General features: G+C 45.8%; 1 protein-coding gene across 3 annotated transcripts in view; it reads right to left on the bottom strand.

Moving 5' to 3' along the window:
• The window catches only part of crebbpa (CREB binding protein a), an 87,435-nt gene that overhangs the window by 8,969 nt on the left and 54,487 nt on the right, over positions 1-23,979 (bottom strand). For 2 of the 3 annotated variants that reach the window (XM_017719714.2, XM_017719715.2), the window contains exons 15-31: positions 23,565-23,729; positions 21,828-22,008; positions 21,157-21,275; positions 19,974-20,213; positions 19,233-19,321; positions 16,848-16,928; positions 16,618-16,674; positions 16,028-16,105; positions 15,867-15,934; positions 15,531-15,681; positions 14,411-14,557; positions 14,199-14,312; positions 13,887-14,052; positions 13,581-13,748; positions 13,015-13,176; positions 12,628-12,909; positions 8,371-11,813 (exon numbers count right to left, since the gene is read on the bottom strand). In XM_017719714.2, coding sequence (XP_017575203.1) covers positions 9,543-11,813; positions 12,628-12,909; positions 13,015-13,176; positions 13,581-13,748; positions 13,887-14,052; positions 14,199-14,312; positions 14,411-14,557; positions 15,531-15,681; positions 15,867-15,934; positions 16,028-16,105; positions 16,618-16,674; positions 16,848-16,928; positions 19,233-19,321; positions 19,974-20,213; positions 21,157-21,275; positions 21,828-22,008; positions 23,565-23,729 — 4,539 coding nt within the window. In that variant the 3' untranslated portion in view covers positions 8,371-9,542. Of the gene's footprint in view, positions 1-8,370; positions 11,814-12,627; positions 12,910-13,014; positions 13,177-13,580; positions 13,749-13,886; positions 14,053-14,198; positions 14,313-14,410; positions 14,558-15,530; positions 15,682-15,866; positions 15,935-16,027; positions 16,106-16,617; positions 16,675-16,847; positions 16,929-19,232; positions 19,322-19,973; positions 20,214-21,156; positions 21,276-21,827; positions 22,009-23,564; positions 23,730-23,979 lie in introns of those variants that run through there. The other variant, XM_017719716.2, reaches the window with a different exon arrangement.

Below are 23,979 nucleotides of genomic sequence, written 5' to 3'. Positions count from 1 at the left end.
TCTTCTGGCCACAAATTAATATATTGAGGCAATGATTTAAGGTTTTCCTGGAATAAATATATTGAGGCCACAGATAATTCACTGACACCAGACATTAAGTTTCTCATGGCCACAAATAAATATTTTGAGGCCACAAATTAAGTTTCATATATTGAGGCCACAAGTGGCACATTAAGGCTACACTTTAAGATTCTCATGGCCACATATTGAAATACTGAGGTTGGGTTTCCAGAATTTTCTTCTGGACTCAATATATTAATTTGTGGCCACACCTTGTTAAAAAATAATCACTTTGACGTCGTAGCGGAAACGAAGTCTTATTTATGAAGCGAAATGCCAGAAGCCAGCAGTGGCCTTTCTTATCCAAGTCGGTGACCGTCGAAAGCCCGGTACCCGGTCTGGCTGACAGACTGTACTTCAGGCACTCCAGGTGCGCCAAGAACATCAAGCCACCTTGGGAGCCACAACCTTTAATGTCAGTTTTACCTTGTTGGCTGTAAACATGTCTCATTATGTCTCATTATGTCTCATTATGTGCTGTGTAGCTACCAGCATAGGTTAAAAGTATAATAATAATAAAAAAAAACAGACTCTGGTCCGATTTGAGCTTTAGCTGCTTTTCTCGCATCTCCAGCAGGAAACTTTTCTGCAAAGGCAGAAGTTTTTTCGTAAAATGTCTCTTAACGTTTGACGTTTTGCGAGACTGAAGTCGCGTCTCATTCACCAGCTTCTCGTTCTGATTTTCCAGTTCCACCTTAAATGTGCCAAAATGTAACTGCTGTGCCATTTTAAGGTGGAACAGGACAATTCAAACAAGAAGTTGGAGAATGAGAATCTGATTTCAGCTTCGCGACTTTATAGTATTTGACAGTAAATCTCTCTCTTTGCCGTTTCATTGGCCACTAGCTGGGTGAGACTCTCTGCGTTGCCATGGTGACCAGCCGTCTGCGCTGATCTTCAGGGTTAAAGGGTGAATCAGCAGTTCTACATTAACTCCAGCGTTTAAGACCGTTTACTGTTAAACTGAGTTGAAGGATCAGCAGAGCTTTATTTTACTGTAGAGGAGGATTATTTTATTATTACCTACTGATCTGACTCTGCTGTGGAGCCACAACAGGGCAGGAAAAGAGCCGCATGCCAGCGACCCCCGGGCTAGAACAACAGTCTGCGGTTGGTCTTTATGTCCCCTTTCTGGTCAAAGTTAGCAGCTTATTTTTGTCCAGAAACCTTACAGGCTTCCTGGTAAGGGCCAGTGCCGTTTACGAGACGATGTCACACAAACATCTTCACATTCAAGACGCAGTAATTAAAAAGTGGATTTGATCTGTTGCACAGTTTATTTAACAATATGGTATATAAGTAAGAAATAAGTTTTTTACAGTTAATACAGTGAATCCATTCTCTCTTCCTCATATTTATAGTATTTTGCTTAATAACTTGCATGATTTACATTAAGAGGAAAAGTGGAGCCCCGGTTCAAGTTTGTGTGTTAGAGGATAAAAGAAAAAAAAACTAAAAAGAAGGGAAGAAAGAAAGAAACCTCAACACGCTCAGCAATGTTTCTGTTTTTTCATTCTTTTCTATGTTTTCCTCCAATGCCGTTTCTTCATCCTCTTTGCCATCCCGCGATGGATGAAGGCTGCGGGTTGGCCCGGAGAATACTGAGACCTTGCAGCTGCTGCTGGGTGGAGCTGGGTGGAGCTGGGTGGAGCTGGGTGGAGCTGGGTGACCTCAGCAAGCATGACAGTTCCTGCAGGACACACGGGGCAACTGCTCCAGGTCACTGAGGCATTGGTGGACGCTGTCCCTGCATGGGTACCATCCCGCGTGGCTGTGGCAGCTGAGACGTCATGGGGCATGTTAGTCACGTACACCAGCTCCACGTTACAGAATAAAAGGTTTTCATGCATCGTCAGAGTTTCTTGTGCGAATGAGGACAATGGCTACAGAATTACACATTCATAAAACACTGAAGATGCAATAATTACATCAGAAAACATTAAATACATGAAAATGTTATTCCCTGACAGACCAGGGTGGTTCGAGCAAGAAGCTGGCAAAAAAGAAGCTGACTTCACTGTGACGGGGTGGTAACTGATGTGACGGGGTGGTAACTGATGTGATGGGGTGGTTCACTGTAACGGGGTGGTAACTGATGTGATGGGGTGATTCACTGTGACGGGGTGGTAACTGATGTGACGGGGTGGTAACTGATGTGATGGGGTGGTTCACTGTAACGGGGTGGTAACTGATGTGATGGGGTGATTCACTGTGACGGGGTGGTAACTGATGTGATGGGGTGGTAACTGATGTGACGGGGTGGTTAACTGTGATGGGGTGGTAACTGATGTGACGGGGTGGTAACTGATGTGATGGGGTGGTCCACTGTGACGGGGTGGTAACTGATGTGATGGGGTGGTAACCGATGTGATGGGGTGGTTAACTGTGACGGGGTGGTAACTGATGTGATGGGGTGCTCCACTGTGACGGGGTGGTAACCGATGTGATGGGGTGGTAACTGATGTGATGGGGTGGTAACCGATGTGATGGGGTGGTAGCTGATGTGATGGGGTGGTAACCGATGTGATGGGGTGGTAACCGATGTGATGGGGTGGTAGCTGATGTGATGGGGTGGTAGCTGATGTGATGGGGTGGTAACTGATGTGATGGGGTGGTAACTGATGTGATGGGGTGGTAGCTGATGTGATGGGGTGGTAGCTGATGTGATGGGGTGGTAACTGAATTCTGGACAGTATCTTTCCTAAACTGCTGCTCTGTAATGGAACTGAATGCAGTCCAGCAGTGATGTTGACCTCCCCAACATGGCGGCGCCGTTGACGTGTCTGGCTGGACCCAACGCGGCGTCTAGGTGTTTATAGCTTTGCCTGCTGCCACTACTTCCAGCAAAACATGCAGCCTAGTCTTCGTCGACTGGTCTACCGAGTTAACCCGGTCCGTTAAATGAAGGTTTAAAGATGATAAAGTGCAGTCGGACACTTTCCAGAGTTTAATGCGACGAAGTCTTTACTAAACTTCACTAAAGCCGCAGAGTCAGACGTGGGAGTCGGGCTGAAGAGCGAATGCGGGGAAATCGGCGTGTCTTACAGGTTTAGGGTCCATTCTGGAGCCCCAGCAGTTCATATAAACCCCGGGATTAAGCGCAGAGCCGTAAACCGGAGCTGGAGCGCCGAAACAGGCGACACACGCGCATGCGCACTGAGAACCGCGATCAATTTTACACAATATTTAAAAATTCTAAATATCTAAAAATCTCCGGAAATCCAGGGAACAGCTGTTTTTATTACAGTTTTTTTACTTAACATTTTGCTAAGATCCGAACGGCCCACTGATTATTCAAAATGTGACCAAGCTGCAAAATAGACATTAAATTATTCCAAAATAATTCTGAATAAAATAAATTGTGTTTGGTTGGTTTTCAGCACTGCCTGTTCGCTTGAACTGGACACCAGGCATCTGTTCTTTTTGAGTAACCGCTGGCCGCTGGCCCTTGCACTGTTGTTGGGGGGAAGGCAATCAGAACACACACTGTTGCAGTGCATACTGGGAACTGTAGTGCATCTCAAGGTCAAATGGGCTGATAATAATGGAAAATTTGAATAATTTTGCGGGCTAAATAACCCAAAGAAGACACACATAGACAGAAAGCTCGGACATCTGACCCCCACACACAGCCGCGTTCTCACCCACACAGATCCGCTGGGAAGAGCCTGCTTAGGACATCTCAGAGGGGAAACTGACCCGCAGGCCGCACTGCTGTGAGCCTGTCAGACCCCAGTGAGTGGACACTTCAGCTCCACCCGCTGCCCTGATGGACACTGACACCACAGCCTGCCCGTCTGCAGGGGAACTGAGTCTGACTGACCGCGGAAGACGTTCTTCATTCGTGTAAACTTCACAGGGCCGATATCTCAGGATAATACGGACCCCCTAAAGCCACATGGGCTTATTTTTAATAAGGCGTGGACACAAGTTATTATATTGAGGCCTTGAGTTAATAAATCGAGCCTCAGTCTAACAACTTGTGGACACAAGAAACTTAACAAGTGGTCTCAATAAATTTTAAATGACCAGTATGTCACCCTAGGGCAGAGGTCACTAATAGGGAGACCGCAGTCCGAGTCCGGACCCAGACGCTGTCCTGTGTGGACGTGGACCTGTAACTGATAAACTACAGAGAAGTATTTCATTTCGACTGGGTGGTCCTGTTTTAATCAGCGTAGCTTTTCTAGCCTTTATGGTAGCTTTAGCGGCCGGAGCCTCACAGACCAATCACATGCACTGTAAATATCACGTGACGCCACTCAGCCAATCAGATCTATCCATTGCTGAGACTCGAGAGAGTGACGCTCACACAGGGGAGGGACGAGGAGAGAAACAGCAGTCAGAGGAGAAAGTGAGTCAGAGGGAAGTTTTTCCACATGACGGCTGTAAAAAGAGAAACTGACGGTAAATGTTGTTGAAATCTGACTGAACTGGACTTTATTAGGTTTGATATTCAGCTGTTACTGTATAAGATGCTGATATTCCTGCTCGGCTACTTCAGTAAACAGTATACGGCACCGAGTCGTGATGCAAGTTAGACACTGAGGTTCCGGCCCTTTGCTTGAGGATATGTTCTCTAATTGGACCTTATTTAATGCAATTAAAACCCCGGCTAAAGAGACTGTTTATTTAAGGTGGAAAAGACAGGAGGAAGCTCTGCATTCGTTTTGGATTATAACACTGGGTTCATCTGGAATTCAACATCTATCAGCAGCGGTGGACGAAGTACACAAACCATGTACTTGAGTTAAAGTCGAGACCCCCAAGGTAAAATACTACTCCAGTAAAAGTAGAAGTTCCTCCCTTTAGACCTCCACTTGAGTAAATGTACTTAAGTATAAAGTAAAAGTACTAAAAGATAGTTCATCTGTGCTGACGTTGAACCGCGTGCTGCACTGGGTCGGTATGACCAACAGGTCAAAACCAGCTCTAAACAAAGTGACCGCTGGGCCCTGATTGGTGCTCTGGCTTTGCGCTTCTTTCGTTTTGACATGTTACGTTTTTATACACACAGAAACCAAAAGGAACTTTGTATAGGCTTTGTTCAGCAAGCAGCTCCTCCACACCATCCCTTACCTTCTCTTGTCTTTGCTAGCTTTCCCGTCACGGTGTTCACTAAGGGAACGTTCAGCTCCTCACTGCTGGGCTTTAGTTACATTTAGGGATCACACGACTTCAGAGAGGGGGGCAATTATTTAATGTCACCCAATAATAATTAATAATTATTATTATCAATTATTTAATGGGACACCCTACCCCTTGACGTGAGCATACAAAACAGAGGGATAAGGGCTGAGTGGTGGGGCGAGGGGCGAAATGGGATTGGGCCTAAAAATATGCCAGAAGGGTCGATTCGGGGTAAAATCACAGGGAAAATGATCTGAATACGACTCCCAGGCCTGTTTTCATAAAACTTCCCAAAGTTGCACTGGTTTAGGATCAGATTCCTCTCGTACTTAAGATGATCTTACAGAGATGAACAGATCCTAGACCAGCACTCTGCTCTCAGAAGCCTTACGAACAGTCGACTGGGACACACACTGACGAGAACCGCACGGTCTGCCTGGCATACACTCACCGGCCACTTTATTAGGTACACTAACATTAACACAATTCATTAACACAAACAGCTAATCAGCCAATCACACGGCCGCAACTCACTGCATTTAGGCATGTAGAGGTGGTCAAGACAACCTGCTGAAGTGCAGACCGAGCATCAGAACGGGGAAGAAAGGGGATTTAAGGGGCTTTGAACGTGGCGTGGTTGTTGGTGCCAGACGGGCTGGTCTGAGTATTTCAGAAACTGCTGATCTGCTGGGATTTTCACGCACAACCATCTCTAGGGTTCACAGAGAACGGTCAGAGAAAGAGGAAACGTCCAGTGAGCGGTCAGTTGTGTGGACGAAAATGCCTTGTTGATGTGAGAGGTCAGAGGAGAATGGGCAGACTGGTTCCAGATGATAGAAAGGCAGCAGGAACTCAAATAACCAACCAGAATCTCTGAGGAACGTTTCCAACACCTTGTTGAAAGTCTGCCATGAAGAATTAAGACAGTTCTGAAGGCAAAAGGACCTAATAAAGTGGCCGGTGAGTGTAAATCACACTTAGATGGCCACAGCTTTCAGAATCTCAATGTTTATTCACTTAAGTGCACCAGCATTTATCCCCGAGATGAGAAAATCCTTTTTCAAGCTAATTGCTAAGTAGTCACCAAGTATCCAGTGGCTGTTTGCTCTGCTGTCCACCACAAATGACCCTTTCAAAGGAAGATGCGGTTGTTCACAGCATCATGCGTTACCAGTTGTGGCTAAAAGCGCTTTGTACCCAGACTGTCTGATGTGAACTGCGCACTAAAACTAAGTTTAAGCTTATCTCTGGCAGAGAGCTCATAGAGAGGGTTCCCGCTCTGCAATGTCTTCTGGGTTTCTCCGACGCTAGGGGGCGCTCCCAAGCCAGTCCAGAATGAATGGGTTGATGTGGAGCGTTTGAGCAAAATCATGATTTATAAACGCTGAAACAGTTTTAATGTAAAAGAATTCAATCATTTCCTAAACAGCTGTTATGTTTTTAAAGGCTTTTAAACTCGAGCTGTAGGAGTTTAAAACGGCACCTCATGAATGTTCAGGGAATCAGCTGCTCCGCTCCCCGATCCATCCTGAGGACTCACTCGTGAGCGCCCTCTGCTGATCAGCAGTCCTGTTATTGATATAATGGGGGAAATAGGAAGCAGCCCGGCTCCTTATAGACCGGCTCTGGCCGTCTGTGCACCAGTTTTATTAGTCTGAAAGGAAACGTAATCAAGTGAGATGCTAGAAGCAGGCAGTGATCATCTCTGCCCATCAGTGACCCCTCAGAGAGAGAAACTTGCCAAAACAGGAAACACTCATGCGGTCATATTTTACGGACTCGCCGATTTGTTGTGAACATGCTGCACCGGTCTGGTCATTTTGCAGGTCAGTGAAACGGCCTTTTACTACGAAAGTCCATGATTCTCAGAAACCGTATCCGACTTGGACTGTATTTCAGTGCGGTCTTTCACAGCTGGCAGTGGAACTGGTTTCCTCTTGTGCCGTAGGTAGTCTGGGCTTTGACTTCAGGAGAAACATGTATTCCGTACTGCTCCCACAGCACCAACTGGTGGATTTATGCCAGTGTAGAACCCATAGCTCCTACACGTCAGGCTAGTCCAGGGGTCACCAGCATGCGGCTCTTTTCCTGCCCTGTCGTGGCTCCACAGCTGAATCAGATCAGCAGGTAATAATAAAATAATCCTCCTCTACAGTAAAATAAAGCTCTGCTGATCCTTCAACTCAGTTTAACAGTAAATGGTCTTAAACGCTGGAGTTAATGTAGAACTGCTGATTCACCCTTTAACCCTGAAGATCAGCCCAGACGGCTGGTCACCATAGCAACGCAGACAAGTCACACCTAACTAGTAGCCAATGAAACGGCAAAGAGAGAGATTTAAGACGAACATCAATGATTTGGAGACGCACAGTGGGCAGCAATGCTGCCTCACAGCAAGAAGTGCCTGGGTTCAATTCCCCAGCCGGGCACCCAGGGTACCTTCTGTGTGGAGCTTGCAGGATCTCAGTGTCTGTGTGGGTTTCCTCCCACAGTCCAAAGACATGCAGCCAGGCTAACTGGACATGCTAAATTGCCCCTATGAGTGAGTGTGTGTTTAAATGCAAATATGTGTTTGCCCTGTGATGGACTGGCGACATGTCCAGGGTGTATCCTGCCTTCTGCCCAATGACCGCTGGGACGGGCTCCAGCACCCCAAGGTGACCCAGAAGGAGAAGCGGTTCAAATGATTGTGTGGCGTTTATAGTCAGTCCAGCTGGTTTCCTGATATATTTAATTAGGAGCGAAGAACCGTCTTTTCTACTGTTGTGGAAGTTTCCTGCCAGAGATGTGAGAAAAGTGGCTATAGCGGAGCTGAAGCTTAAAGAGCAGCGCAAGTCTACGGTTCTGTTTATATTCTATTTTTTTCTAACCTATACTTGAACATCAGCACATACAGAGACGTCTTTACAGCCAAGATGGTAAAAATGGATACAAAACGCGGCTCCCAAGCTGGTTTGGTTCATGTTGACCGGACAAAACGGCTCTTCTTAACATTTGGGTTGTGCTAGAACAACAGTCTGCGGTTGGTCTTTATGTCCCCTTTCTGGTCAAAGTTAGCAGCTTATTTTTGTCCAGAAACCTTACAGGCTTCCTGGTAAGGGCCAGTGCCGTTTACGAGACGATGTCACACAAACATCTTCACATTCAAGACGCAGTAATTAAAAACAGATAATACAGAAGTGGATTTGATCTGTTGCACACAGTTTATTTAACAATATGGTATATAAGTAAGAAATAAGTTTTTTAACCAGTTTATACAGTGAATCCATTCTCTCTTCCTTATATTTATAGTATTTTGCTTAATAACTTGCATGATTTACATTAAGAGGAAAAGTGGAGCCCCGGTTCAAGTTTGTGTGTGAGAGGAATGAGGGTCGATAGTAGAACTCAAGTGTTCCAAAAAGCAGTCAACCAGTGATCGCTCATTCCAAACCCACTCAGCTCAGGGGCCGCCCTCCCTCTCACTTTATACTTATAGATCTGTATCACAAAATTAGGACAAAAAGCAACAATTTTCTACATCTGCAAGACAGAAATTCTGGATCCAGGCCATTGAGATGTTGTCCAAGTTTGCACATCCTCTTGGGGTGGTTGCCATATTGTGTTTGACATGTTTGCATGTGTGTACGGTGTGTGTGTGTGTGTGTGTTTGTGTGTGTATGCCCAGTTCCTATCAACACAAACAAATAGTTGTCCTCATAAAGACTTCACAATGAGGAAAGGGGGTTTCCTCCAAAATGCATGTCTGAAAACAAAACAAAAAAAACGGTACAACACTAGAATACAATCGCCAGGAAAGACGAGAGCAGAGAAAACTTTGCCCAAATCCCCAGACAAATTATTTTACAGTTTTTAAACACAAACGTCTTAAAGTTAGACAGGATACAAAATAAAAAGGTATGAATAATATAATGAACTTCTGTAATTCTCTTAAAAAAAAAAAAAGAAGACCATGAAACCATATCGCACAAAAGAAAGGGGGAAAAAAAAAAACAACAAAAAAAAAAACCTGAAAACAAAGACATAAGATTTAAAACAAAACAATGACCACATTTGGTCTGAACCAAAAATATATTCTTTGTGATTTAAATTTCTTTTTTAACAGCAATTTTCTAATCCCTCAACGCAAAGGAAGAAATATCAGTCTTGCTTTAGGAAACAACATTCCTAGCATTGTTTTGTTTTTTTTTTATTTCTTTTCTTTTTTTTTCCTCTTACATTTCTTGGAACTTTTTACATGTCAGTACAAAAAAAAAAAAATCTTCATAGAGGATAAGGGTAGGAAACAAAAAAAGAGGGACAAAGGTAAAAAGGAAAGGGGGAGGAGGGGAGTGGGAGTCTTGCAGAAAACGCTACAACCCCTCCACGAATTTCTCCAGCGTGTCTCCCGTGGTATCGCCCACCATGCCTAAGTCACTGGGCAGCCCCCCGCGGTTGGGTGGGTTAAGCTGCGGGAGCATGGCGCTCTGCTCTGGCGTGCCCATGTGTCCCTGCTCCATAGAGCCAGGCATGGGGGCAGCAAGGCCAGGGTGGGGCGATCCAGAATGGGGTGGGGCGGGAGCATGCTGGGGTGAGGGTTGTGGCTGGACTTGGGGGCTGGGGCTGGAATGGGGCGGCGGCTGCTGGGACGGCGGCCGGGGCGACTGCACAGGGGCTGGCGAACGCACCTGGTTGCTGAGTGCATTGGCCATGGGCTGGCCAGCCAAGTGTGGGCCCTGGGGTTGACCAGCCAGAAGATGAGCCTGTGGGCTCATGGGGCCAGGCTGAGCAGGAGAACCCATCTGTGTCTTGAGGACGGCCTGCTGTTGTTGCTGCTGTTGTTGTTGCTGGAGCATGCGCTGATGCAAAAGGTTTTGCGTGCTGCTGTCCATGCCCATCCCAGGCTGCCCCATTTGGGCCATGGGAGGCAGCTGACCCATGGGCCCTCCGGCCCCTTGCATGGCCAACTGCTGCTGCATCCGGAGCTGCGAGTAGCTGGCTGCAGCGCCCTGCGTCTGGGTGAACTGGCCGTGCGCTTGGGGCATCACACCCTGCTGCTGCTGCTGTTGCTGCTGCTGCTGCTGTTGTTGTTGTTGTTGCTGCTGTTGCTGCTGCTGCTGCTGCTGGCGCAAGAGCTGACGGCGGTACATTTCCAATTGCTGAGAGTTGTTGGCGTGTGCTGGGTTCATGAGCTGACCTGGTCCAAGAGCTGCCATGCCTTGTGTTGTTGGCTGCTGAGGCTGTTGAGGCATGCCAGGCCTCTGGACACCCTGCATGGCCGCCATAGCTTGCATCGCTGGCTGCATACCTTGCTGCTGTTGCTGCTGCTGCTGTTGGGGCTGGTTGGCGTGGTACTTTGCTGTTCTCTGTTTGATGAAGGCGGCCATGAGCTGCGGGTTGGACTTGAGAATATTGAGGACTTGCTGCTGCTGCTGGGGGGAGCTGGGTGACTTCAACGTGCGCAGTAGATCCTGCAGGGCATTTGGGGCGATTGCTCCAGGTCTCTGAGGCGCTTGTGGACGCTGTCCCTGCGTTGGCACCATCATGCGTTGCTGTGGTTGTGACTGCTGAGGCATCATGGGCCTCTGCATGGGTGGGCCTTGAGCTGGCTGCTGTGGAGCCACCTGCTGCTGTGATGGCGCTGCCTGCATACCTGCCTGGGGGGCTCCGGGCCACTGACCTGGTGCCATAGGCTGCATGACCTGCGGCCCCCGTGGGCCCACCATCTGCATGGTTGGTGGCTGCATGGTGCCTGGCATGCGCGGCTGCTGGTGGTTCATGGGAAGGCCATTCACGGTCATGCGGTAGCTTTGGGTCTGCTGAGCCTGTGCCACCATCTCTATGTGCCGTGCCATTTTGACGGCCGCCAGCGGGGGATGCTGCTGCGGAGGAGGCTGCTGTTGCTGTGGTTGCTGCGGCTGCTGCTGCTGCTGGGGTGGGGGCTGAGAGAGAGGAGACTGCTGCTGGTGCAGAGGGGAGGCCTGGGGACCTGGTTTGCCTTGGGATGCTTGTGCTGGGGGCTGGCCATTGCGGGGAGTACTGGGATAAGTAGGGGACATGACACCGGCATTGGGTGTAGCAGGTTGGTTGGACAGAGGCTGTGGGGTCTGGGGTGTGTTAGGCTGCTGGTGGGGGGTGGGCGTGCTCGGGGCTGTGGAGGGCGGAGGTGACGGGAGGCTCTGGGGCATGGCCCGACCTTGCATGGTGGCCATACGCCGCCGCATCATCTGAGCTTGCTGAAGCCTGTGCTGCAGCTGCTGCTGACGGAGTTTGTGCTTGATGTTGAGGCAGAACGGCACAGGGCACTTGTTCTCCTGGCAGTGCTTAGCGTGATAGCAGCAAAGAGCTATAAGCTGTTTGCAGACTGGACAGCCGCCGTTGGTCTTACGCTTGCAGCCTTTAGTGTGCTGCACGACCCGCTTCATCTTCTGACAGGACGGCAGGGAACAGTTGGCGTTGCGACACTGGCAGGCATGCACCAGAGACTGAATGCAGCGCTGGATACTCAGGCGCCGGCTCTCCTGTGGGCTCTTAGAGGCTTCTCCACTCTGACTGTTACTGTCATCATCCAGACCCAGACCCCACTTAACCATCTGGTGCTCATGGCCCTTAGTGTTATAGCAGTTGATACACAAATCAAAGTCCTGAAAAAAGGGGAAAAAAATACAATTTAAATTAAGAATGAAGATTATACCAAACTCCAATCCATAAAATACAAGTTGAAGTCAAAAGGATACCGGCCCTCTTTTTACAACAGCTAAAGAAAAGGGAGATTCACTCAAAAGAGCCCCCGAATATTCAGTTGTAACTCCCACATTAAGGGGTATGCACCCGCAAGTTGCAAGCTGAGGTTAAACATTGCGACGGCTGTGCAGCGCCTACTTCATCACTCTGACGCAGGGGCACCCCCTCCGTCTTGTCTGAAGCTCACTGCACACTGATTCAGCAAAAAAGTGCAGATTGCTTCATCCTTGCGAGAGTCATTACAGAATATTCGGGGCCTCTTTCGAGTCTACCTGTACATATATACCTAAATGGGAATACTATTTCAAAAGTACTTTCAACGCCTCTGTATGGAGTTAAGAATAACTGAAACTTGGGGGAGGATCATGCCTAAAACCCCTCCTCCTTCCAATCTACTGCCCTAAAGACTCCCATTACTACCTTCCGCTTCTCGTGTTTTTGCACCATCTCCACCATAGCCCCCTCTCAGTTCTACATCAACTTTGTCAGTCATCTAGCTCTAAGAGAGAAGTTGCCCAGAACTCCAGACGAAGTTCTCAGAATTCTCTCCCCGACCTCAATCAACCTCCTCCAAAACTACTACATGTTCAAGGCATGGATCAAATTAACAACTCCAAAACGATGTAAATGCTTTTCTTGTGCACAGCAACAGTAGCCAACTGTACTGTAGACCACAACTGTAACACCCGTCATTAGCATTTCATTGGTTCTGACCTCGCACACGGTGCAGTGCCAGCGAGTCTCTACGTGGTGCTTGCACTCATTGCAGGTGTAGACAAAGCGGTCCTGGCCCTGGTTATGCAGCTCCACCAGCATGCACATGGTGCTCCATTTGCAGCGGCGAAGAGAGCTGAACTCCCAGTGCTTGTCACGTGCCAGCGTTAGGAACGCGTCACGGCCATCCATCAGGTCACAGGTCAGCAGCGGATCTGGGTCCATTATGGGTGGCAATGTATTGACCATGGGCCCAGAATGCAGGTGGATCACAAAGAACACCTGGAGAAATATATTCAGCATTACGGATGAGGGTATACAGTCCAGCGCCAGTGCAAGGATCTCTCACAGAAATAAGCACCTAATCAAACGACAATAATACCACACCTCTTTATGTTTCTCCATTGTGGCGTAGAGTTTCTGGGAAAGATCGTTAGCTACATTCGGCATCCCAGGCTTCTTCTTATTGGCTCGGCTCACGCTGCTCTTATTCTTATTGGTCTTTTTGTTGTTCTTCTTCTTGGCATTCTTGCTGTCACCAGGTGTGCCCTAAGGGAGAAAAGGATAAAACGAGTGCAAATAAGTGAGACTGATGACTATGTTGGCACACACAGCAGACTAACAGTTAATCGAGCCCTATTTCGTGCCAGGGCTTTCCTTGACGAAATCAGGACTGCTCAAGCAAACGAAATAAAAGTTAAGGATACATAAACACCGTGTGTAGACAGGTAAAACAAGAGTAAAGCAGGGACACGCGTGCTATTCAGTTGTAAAGCATAGTCCCCAGTATCAAATTCCTAAAGTACTACTGGAAGCGTCATGATGCACAGCAACTACACAAGTGCAACGTGTGCCCAACTCATCTCTAGTGAAATGCTACGCACATGGAAAACTAAAGATCACAGCATGAGAGCGCAAACCTTTAATACTCCATGCAATAAAGTAAAGCTCACCTCTGGAGTTTCACAAGCTGCCGTGTTCTCCTCCTTCTTCCTCTCCTCCTCCTCTTGCTCCAGCTCTTTAATGCTCTCCTCCAGCACATTGGGCCAGAAATCGCCCTCGAAGTATGGTAGCTCATTCGCACTCGTCAAACGATCTTCAGTTGCTTGCTTAAAGATGTCCTACAAAACGCACCCCAAAAGTTGAACTGACGTTACTTACACACCAGATGACCAATTTCTAGCTCTCACATCGTTTTACTCTCCAAAAATTCATGTGAGAAAGTGTCCAGGGAAAAGGTGCAGTATGCTCAGCTGTACCTTGTAGTCATGCAGTATCCGCTCAGCAAAGGCTTTGTCCAACATTTTGCGGTACCATTCCTGCAGGCGCTTAGGTTTAGGGATCTTCTGGTCGGCAGGGTGACAGTGGAAGATATAGTCATCACCTTCACTGGGAGGGCATGCCCAAATATGCCCCGTCACATAGCTGCACAGGCAAATTAAACAGGTTGGCATGAAACCACAAATCTTATCTGTCCGTTTTATCCATAAAATATATATGCGTCCTCACTGGAAGTCCATGTATGTATATTTTTAGTTATACAAAAATTGATATAAAAAGAGAAAACATACCCAAGTTTCTTGACGTACTCCAAATAGCCAATGAGAATTTCATGATAAACGGCAGTTCGAAGCATGCGAGGTCTAAAGAAGTGAATACTGTCGAGGTACGATATGTATACCCGTCTGTAAAGAGACACATCAGCGTTACACGTCGGCTCTGTCACCAGGAAACATCTACACGCTGTATCCAAGTTTTGAACAGTGCTCAGGTGGATGTTTACCTGGTGTTGGGGAAAGGGCATTCTGAGCCGTATTCCTGCACGTGCATGCCAAAGAAACACACGTCGACCCCGTCAATCTCCTCAAAGGCGAAAAGTGCTTTGGTTCTGTAGGGGAAGCTTTCGGCCATCTCACCTGTATCCACAAACCTGACAGGAGAGCAGAGGATTAACAAATCATCTAAACCTTCCTTTACCTGTTACACAGCTCACGTTTAATGTTGAAACAAAGCCTGAGCCGGAGTTTTGAGAAGAGTATGTGAACAACGTGGAGAGGGAGCGGAGCAGCAAGTGGAAAGTTGTGATTTGGTTTGAAGAACGGAGCAGCTTTCTGGAAAAGACGGAGTGTCCGTGGTCTCTCTTCCTCGGAAATCACTCCATCCTGTGAGCCAGACAGTCCTGCAGCTGCACACAAACGGCCATTCGTACACTGCGCCCGCACTGTGGAGCTGTTCTTCAGACCTACATACCGGAAATGCTCATCAACAACAAAAATCCACACATGGTACACAGAGGAAGACCCAGTCTCACTTCACCCCTCGCCCTACCACTGAGCCCTCTGTATTGCATGTTCATGTCCAGGGGTAGGACGTTCCGATTCTTGTTGAGATAGAGGGGTGTGGTAAAGTGTTTGAGCGACGTGAGCCTCCAAAACAAGAGGTTTTTCAGAGACTCCAGTGTTAAAATGTTTCTTATTTCATTTAATAATGGTCATAAATGATATAATTAATGAAATAAAGTGTGTAGCGTCTAGTCCATACATTCATGAGATAAATACAAGAATGGATTATATGGAGTGAACATTGAGTGGAGCGCTTTCTCCGACATGAGGAGTGTGAAACAGGAAACCCGGAGCAGAGCTGGAGAGATTAGAGAAGCACTTTGAGTGAGGAGTGGAAATTGAGGTGTAGTATCTCTTCAACCGTCCGTAATTCGTTCCAGTACATTTTCCTTTCGCGTTATTTTTGGTTAAATCACTTTTCAAAACGCTCATTTGGCTGCTTGCATATTTGCTAATTTCCTCAAACACACAGCTCAATGGATAAAGTACACGTGCTGGACAGGTTCTGTGTGCACATGCTGTTGGACTATACAGGTGAATCTTTTACATATATGTGGTTACCTGGCCTTCATGCCGGGTTTGACCTCCACCGTTTTGTCTGAACTGGCCACCACTCGGACAAACACCTCGCCAGCTTCTGGATGGTTCTGTCTCTTCAAGTATTTGTTCACTCTGTCCTCTATATATGTGCCCAACCGTGTCACCTGCAACCCTGTCACACGCATAAGATTAGAAAATTAAGATTTCAGCCCACAAGACTTCAGAAACCGCAGACAGCGGCTTTTCAGGCACAATACACCCACATTTTTGTGATATTTTGTATTTTTAGAGCTCATGGCTTTGTAGGCATCTCTAGAGTACTTTATTTAATTAAAAAAAAAAAAAAAAGTCACTTACTTTTTGCAGAAAACTTATTTTCCTTCCTTGTCTTCCCACTCTTCTTCAAACAGTTATCACAGATAAAGCTGTGAAGACAAAGATCATCAGTTATCTAACTGTACAAGAGGTATTTCCCCCCTCTCAAAAACCCAGACTTCACAATTCACTGCAAGACTCACCCAGCAGGCCAGATGACTTCATAATGTAACACGCATATCTGGTGCATCTTGCGCCCACAATCTTTACATTCAACAAACCTGAGTGGAAGAGAGACAAATGAATTTTGACCAATCAAGCAGTTGCCCAACTGTTTGAAAGCTGATACCTAACCAGGTAAAGAAGGTTACGAATCATTTTTCTCTCCTTATTCTTATGGATTCACACAGAAACCAATCAAAGTATGGCTTTGTGATGACTGTAATAATTCAGACAAAAGTAACCATGACTGCTGGTTTCGCTGACATTGAGACACAGGCTGGATTAAATTTCACCCTCAACAGGGATTCCTCATTGAAAAATCATTTTTGTTAAGGATTACAGGTAATCGGCACGAGGCAAACTGGCCTTACGGGTTTCGAAAGTGGGAGGGTCATCAGAACCACCAGTGCTGACAGCAGGGGGTGCCACTGAGTAGAAACGTTACTATGTGGCAGGGCCTTATGTATTACACAGGCCTGCTATTAAAATAAAACGAACTGAAATCTGTCCCACGATACAAATGGAAATGAAAAATAAAATAAATACCGTGCAAGTCTAGCTATATACTTACGGCTCAGGGTCTAGTGTGTCGTTCTTCCTCCTCTCAAACTGGTCCTTAGAAATCATGCTACAAAAAGAGAAAAAAGAAATTGTGACCAATCTGCAATTTGGACGTTTCCAGTCGTCAAAGAAAAATTACATACTTGCACATGCATCACACTGTTTTACCATAAAGGTATGTTACAAAACACTAGTGACGAAAGCGTAACAGAGTCCATCAGAGGCAGAAAGAGCGCTCACGTTTGTGGCTGTGCAGGATCTTCCCCGAGCGTCACACTGTCTCCCTGAATCTCATTGAAGCACTTCTCACAGAAATGATACCTGTGCACAGAAGCAATAAAAAATAAATATGAAAAAATGAGTTATCAGTCTACACACACACACACACACACACTCTCCCTGAGTACAATCCACTCTCGTTTTATTCACTTAAAAAAATAAAAAAAAAAAGTATGTTTTCTCTGAATTCATCAACAAGGCATTTTTCTGAAGTCATCTACAGCTTCACATCAACAGAATACGGTTCTTCTGCAGTTGTGATGGCTTTTCACTGGAGCAATCAGCTTCACCAGTGCGTCCAGTCCATACTGCAGGGGGCGCAAGGGAGCCCGTTATGAGTAATCAGCCATTTATTTAACAAGGGGAGGAAAAAAAAGTGTGCTGACACAAGCCAGTGCGCGCATTACAACTGTCAATCTATAAAACTGGCAACAAGAGACAAAGAGCCAGAAAGACTGATTCCTGAATGCTGGACCTCTACAGAGCTTACAACAACTCAGTAAAAGACACTGAGCACATTTTTATGATCTAGAAAATGCAAACGGGTAAAAAAGAAGATCAAGCCGAGCCTGTGTGAAATAAACCTGCTGTAGGGCCGAGACGTCTTTTATGATGAGACCCCCTTTTTTACATTTTTTGGAGCACAAATTTTTTTAAAAAATAGTTAAGAACAAACCCAAAGAGTTAAGAACGCACCCCCCTATAAAGTTTACAATTCAGAGAGTGACAGCAACAACACCGTATCTGCAACTTCACCTCTAATGCTGACCTAATGTACAGACAGTAACAGAAAAACAGGACAGGACGTCTTCAGAACTTAGATGTCTAATTAATTCTAATTAATTATTAATTAAAATTCTAATTAATTTAATTAATGCAATAATTCTGCTCATTCTAAATCAGATAAACAGACTCCTTACGCCGTTCATTTACTTTGCCAAACCTGAATGTACTGCTGCGCGTCTTAACCTCAAACTCCTCGAGACCACCGGTGGTACCAAAACACAGGTCATGTTCTTCATAACGTTCATATTCCATAAGCTCCATTCAGAAGCTGGGCGTCGTGTGAGGCTGTAGCTCTTCTCTCCAGTCTAATAGACGGTGATGTCATTTTACACCCTTATAATAAAAGAAGCTGAACTTTGTTTTTCTACTGAAAGTCGAGCCGTTTTTCCCCAAATCTGGGCTCTAAACTATAAACAGACGGCGTCTCTTCAGTGATCTGCTCTGTAAACATCACTTTTAGAGAACAACACAAAGAGCGGCGGAGATTACAGAGTAAACTAAGTGATGTGTGAGATTATAAAACATGTTCTGTTAATTTGAGGGGAACCATCCATCCATCCATCCATCCATCCATCCATCCATCCATCCATCCATCCATCCATCCATCCATCCATCCATCCATCCATCCATCCATCCATCCATCCATCCATCCATCCATCCATCCATCCATCCATCCATCATCTTCCGCTTCTCCGGGGTTCGGGTCGTGGGGGCAGCATCCTGAGCAATGAAGCCCAGACCTCCCTTTCCCCAGCCACTTCCACCAGCTCCCTGGGAGGGATTCCGAGACGCCAGCGTGTCCTGGGTCTTCCTCTGGGTCTCCTCCCCGGTGGACTCGCCTGTGACACCTCCCAAGGGAGGCGTCCAGGAGGCATCCTAACCAGATGCCCGAACCACCTCAAGTGGCTCCTCTCGACGTGAAGAAGCAGCGGCTCTACTCCGAGTCCCTCCCGGATGACTGAACTTCTCACCCTATCTCTAAGGGAGAGCCCAGACACCCTGCGGAGGAAACTCATTTCGGCCGCTTGTATTCGTGATCTCGTTCTTTCGGTCATTACCCAAAGCTCATGACCATAGGTGAGGGTGGGAGCGCAGATCGACCAGTAAATCGAGAGCTTTGCCTTATGGCTCAGCTCTTTCTTTACCACAACAGACCGGTAAAGATCCTACATCACTGAACCTTCACCCATAAATAATTAATTAATAAAACAAAAACAGACATTTATTTCATGCAGTTACTGAATAATTTGCCAAAATTATTCAAACCAAAATATACCCTGGAGAAAAAGAGGCCAAGCCCATGACTGTTGGCAAACTTATGTTATACAGGAGGAATTGTCTGTACCTCCAAAACATATCTGATAGTGTCTGTGGTGATGACCGTATCCATGATAACTCTGGCTGTCCATGTCCCTTATGTCTCTTTATTTTTCTTCTGGCTGTCTGTTGCTCCTTATCCCCTTGTTGTTTATCATCTTGTGAAACAAACATTCTTGGTCCCAAAGAATTTGACTATTTACACTCATCTTTTCAGTCCAAGCTCAGTTAAACGGCTCTCACCTGTTCTGGTAGCTGTAGTAAGTTCCATCTCGGGGAATGGTGCAAAGCTGCTTTCCATAGCAGCACAGCGTTTGAGGGGAGAACTCGTACTGCAAGTGGAGGAAGTTGTACAATGAGCATGCAAAGCAGAAGTGAAAATAAAAACACACACAAAGAAATATCAGTGATCAGAAGCTCAGAAGAGCCAGAGAATGGCTCAAATTGTAGTCCTGGAGGAATGTGAAATGCACAGACCAGCATTTTCCCTGCTGTAACAGTTTATCATCAAGTCGAATCAGATGTGTTGCAGCAGGGAGAACAGTGAACTGTGCAGTGCTCCAGATTTTGAGTTCGTAAGCCTTGATAAACAGATATTTCTTCCTATTATTCATGACATTTTCACATAATCAACTCCGCTACACTAATTTTCCACAATAAGTGAAATCACATGCTGTGGAGGAAAGCTGGATCATATCTGGTACTATGGTTCTGCGCATTTTATCAAAATGCCTGTTCTCTTAAATGTTATTTAGGGATGTATTTTTGATCATTTTCATAGACCACAAACCACAGCAAGTCTATCTGCCATAAGCATAAGCCTCCCTTACAAGGTGCAAACTTCAGACACCCAACAAGGCTTTGCTAATCAACAACGTTCATGTAAATATTCGTGTAAATATCATTTCTTTTTACCACAAAAGGACTGACTACAGATTTCTTTAAAGCAGAGTGACACCACGGTCGACCGCAGTGCACACTCACCTTCCTTCCGCAGCAGTAGCCCAGGCCCTGCATGACCGGGTCGATCTCCTGCTCGAACACTTCGGCCAGTTTGGAGCAGTACTTATACACTCGGGACGTCTTCCTGTTGTACAGCCAAGCGTTGTTGAACATGAGCCACACATCATCTACGTACTGCCACGGCTCCTGGTACTGCCCCGTGTCCAGCTTCCGCTTTATAGTGGACAGATCTATTGGGTTCTTCACAATGTCAAAGTAGTCCTACGGACAAAGCAAACCCAAATGAACGTCTGAGAAATTATTCAAAGCACACAGAGTAAAACTGGACAACAAAAAAACTAACCGTGATTAATTTCACAGATACTGTGATTATGATTACTAGCCAAGATGAAAAGAAATGGCACAGTCCAGTGCAAGTCACCGCACAGGAATGCCTTATTTTTCAGCACTTGTGAGCATCTGTGCAATTCTTAAGACAAAATCACTTAATGGAAACACTAGAAGTTTGCCAGTGAGCTCACCGCCCACCTAAAGGTAATTTCTGCGGTTTATCAGAGCACCTGTCAACAAAGTCTCACTAATTATAAGAATACAAAAAAAACAAAAAACAAACCCAAACCAAAACCAGATCACATTACCTTCCATTCTGCAATAACAACTAACGCACAGCAGCACCAAATAAAATGTGTCCAGGTGCTCCATGAGAGGCTTCTAGTGCCTGGCCAATGTGTCCTCTAGACAATCAAGTCAGCAGATTTGTCAGAATTGGCAGAAATCAGACCAATAACGCTCAGATAATACCTCTTTAAATGTTATGCACCAAAACCACAGTCAGGAATGTGGTGCTACTTTAAACAACTACCATGTCAGAAACATTAAAGCCATAATATTTAGCCTTTTTAACAATGTTTTTTTATTTTTAAACGGTTTTAAAATAGTTATTGGTAAGTGGCGTGATTTAGATTTAAAATGTTCTCTAAAAAAAATTAGACTACTGAGAATCAACGGTACTTGACATGAAATTCATATCGATATTGCATTGGAGAGCGTTTATCATATAAAAACTTCATATCGACTGATTTCAGGTCTTTAAAATCACTATAAAATCATATTGGCCAAGCCCTAGCAGATACCCCTATGTAGGCTGGTAAAGGCCTATGTTTGGTTCTGTGAGCCGTATCTGTAGCCGGTGTGTGATACTCACAGGGATGCCCAGCAGTATGGGATCGACGGGCTGGCGGAATGGAAGAGACTCGGGGTCCTGCCTGTACAGTGACTCCAGCGTGGGCATCAGCGCCTGACGCAGTTCCTCCGGCTTAAAGACTGGCGAGCGAGCGAGCGAGAGAGAGAGAGAGAGAGAGAGAGAGAGAGAGAGAGAGAGAGAGAGAGAGAGAGAGAGAGAGAGAGAGAGAGAGAGAGAGGGGAAAAACAGCTGATATATCGTGGATTTTTATTCTAAGAGTGTGGGTGAAAGATTTACTGCCACTTTTATTTATGGTTGCAAAACAAAATCGTCAAATTAACCTGTTTTTAATCTTTTTTTTTCTTGCCGAAGTGTCACATTTCTCAGTGCACATCTATGGACTAGACTGTAGTACTCATTTTCATTTTCCTTGATTATTCAAATTATGAGCAGCTGTTATTTTAATGAAACAGATGTGCTTCTATATAGCAAAACAAGGCAAACTGGGGTTGGATATAAAGGAACATTTTCTTTTGCATCTTCGTCAATTTGTAAAATTTGTGAAAAACATGAAAACACCAAAAATGTAATAAAAGGAAGCAATGACCAGTTTGTCTAAAGAACATAAGATCAAACAAAGTAGACTACTAGCTTTCATTCACAGCACACAGTACAGACAGTCCAACACTCACTCTTCCGACGAGACTGTGAGGGTGAAGAGGACGTTGTGCCATTTGTCCTGCCTTCCTCCTCTTCTTTGGGCTCCGCCTTCACGTCTGCCTTTTTGTCCTCGGTTTCCATCGGCTCCTGCTTGGTCTCCAACCCCTCTGGTTCTTCCTTCTTGACCATTTGAGAGCTGGAGTCGTCTTCCGCCTGCAGAATGGAAAGTAATACTTGTTGGTCAACGCTCAAAAAGATGAACTGAGCCTCATCAGGATATCCTCCGGAAAAGTAAGACCCCACTTCTTCCAAAACGTACTTTCAACCGAACTGCATGTGATCAAGAGACCAAGTTCATTACTGGGCTTTTACTCCTTAGATTCAAAAAGCTAATTTATTCAAATAAAAGACAAAACATAGGCTGTAGATTGGCTTGAAAACCCTGTTTAATCAGTAAAAGAGGAGAGGGAGTGTGTTATCATGAAATACCGTCCCGGCTGTGATCTGGTGGCTGTAGATCATCCCAGCCGTGATGTTATTGGTGATAACTCCCTCCTCGAGTGCTCTACTGCTTTAATACAGCAGTTAAATAAATACAGTAAGAAATGAATAAACTGGCCGTGAACGCGGCTTTAATATGTTTTAATGTTCAGTTCCTTCCTCCTAATTAGAGCTCCTTAACGAGCAGCTCGTTGCTACGTCAGAGTAACGAGCTCCGCCCACTCGCTGCACAGCCGGCAGTTCGTTCTCCAGCTCCTTACACTAAATTCCCAAACTGTCGTCTCCACTGAGCAGCTTTTCAGTCGCAGCTGTGACAGAAGAACAGCTGAACAACCTGGAATCAGCCAGAAATGAACCCAACACCATTCGCCAGACGTGTCTGATCTTCAGAGTCAGACCAAATCAGACTGAGCCGTAAAACTGAGCCAATATCAGGTTCAGCTCAGTTTGGTCAGTTTGTCCAGATCAGTATTAAATGTTGTTTTGTTCCAGCCGGTCTGTAAAGCTTCTTACAGCCCGTTTAGTTTGGTGAATGGCGTTGGGTTTTTTTTACTTTTAAATTCATATCTGCCTGTAGCTAAATAACCATTTAGACACCTTGGTCTAGAGATAGACACTGGGGACAAAGGTTCCACTACGTTCACATTTCCAGGCTGAAGTGGCACAAATCTGATTATTTGTCCTAACGTGACTCAGATCTGGTGTTTTCAGGGCTGTGTGGACACAAACCTGATCTTTTCAAATCCGACCTGAGACACTTTCATATGTGGTTCTAGATCGGATACGTATCCAATTTGCGGCCATGGGACTTTCATGTGACGCTCAGATCAGAATTCATGTGCTTTTATTCCCCTGCACATGATTCCATCATTCAGTGTTACCATGGCAACAGCGGCGAACAGAAGTTAAAGCCTGTAAACGGTGGAAAAGCAGCTCATCTCACCTTTTTCTCCTCCGTCTGACTCTAATAATGAAGCTGAGAGCTGATCAGAGTTAATGATCTTCTCAGCGAAGCTCGTTCTGCTCGTTAGTTTGTGCTGATGATGCAGTGATTCAGTCACGTGACGGTACTGAGTAGGAGGAGCTCATGAGGGTCAGTTCAGGACGCAGGTTCATCACATTAATGACGGATTTGAATCACTTAGCTAAACGAGTGAGAACCACTGAGTCAGAGAGATCGGATTTGAGGAACGAGCCTTGGAACGGGAACGCAGCCAAAACGGAAGCGCTTACAGTTTTAGTCTAGACTGGCTATAACAGGCACCCACCTCCATCTTGGGTTCGGTCTCCACAGCACTGGAATCAAAGTCCTGCTCTTCCTGTTTGGGCTCTGCTTTTGGTTCGACTGCCGTTGTCAGCTCAGGCACAGCGTGCTGGGCGTGCAGGTCCGCACTCGCCGTGGATGCTGGAGTGGGCACGCGGTTATCAGCGCTCTAAATACAAGCGAGACAGAGGAAGATGAATTTTCTCTGGATATAAAACAGTAAATCGGCATTAAAAACCTTTTAAAAAGCTGTTTTAAGATGGAGATGAGAGTTACGTAGTACTATGCAATATTTCCTAATAGTTAACACTTGAGATTTCAGCGCAGTAAACCAACAGATAACAGGAACAGGTGTGGTTATTTAAATAAAATCCCATGTTAAACCTCCACACATCTAAAACTCAAACTCACGTACAAAT

The sequence above is a fragment of the Pygocentrus nattereri genome, chromosome 25 (genome assembly GCF_015220715.1).
Source record: "Pygocentrus nattereri isolate fPygNat1 chromosome 25, fPygNat1.pri, whole genome shotgun sequence".
NCBI classification, from domain to species: Eukaryota; Metazoa; Chordata; class Actinopteri; order Characiformes; family Serrasalmidae; genus Pygocentrus; species Pygocentrus nattereri.
The sequence above is the reverse complement of the archived record's forward strand: the minus strand, read 5'-3'. Positions and strand labels throughout refer to the sequence as shown.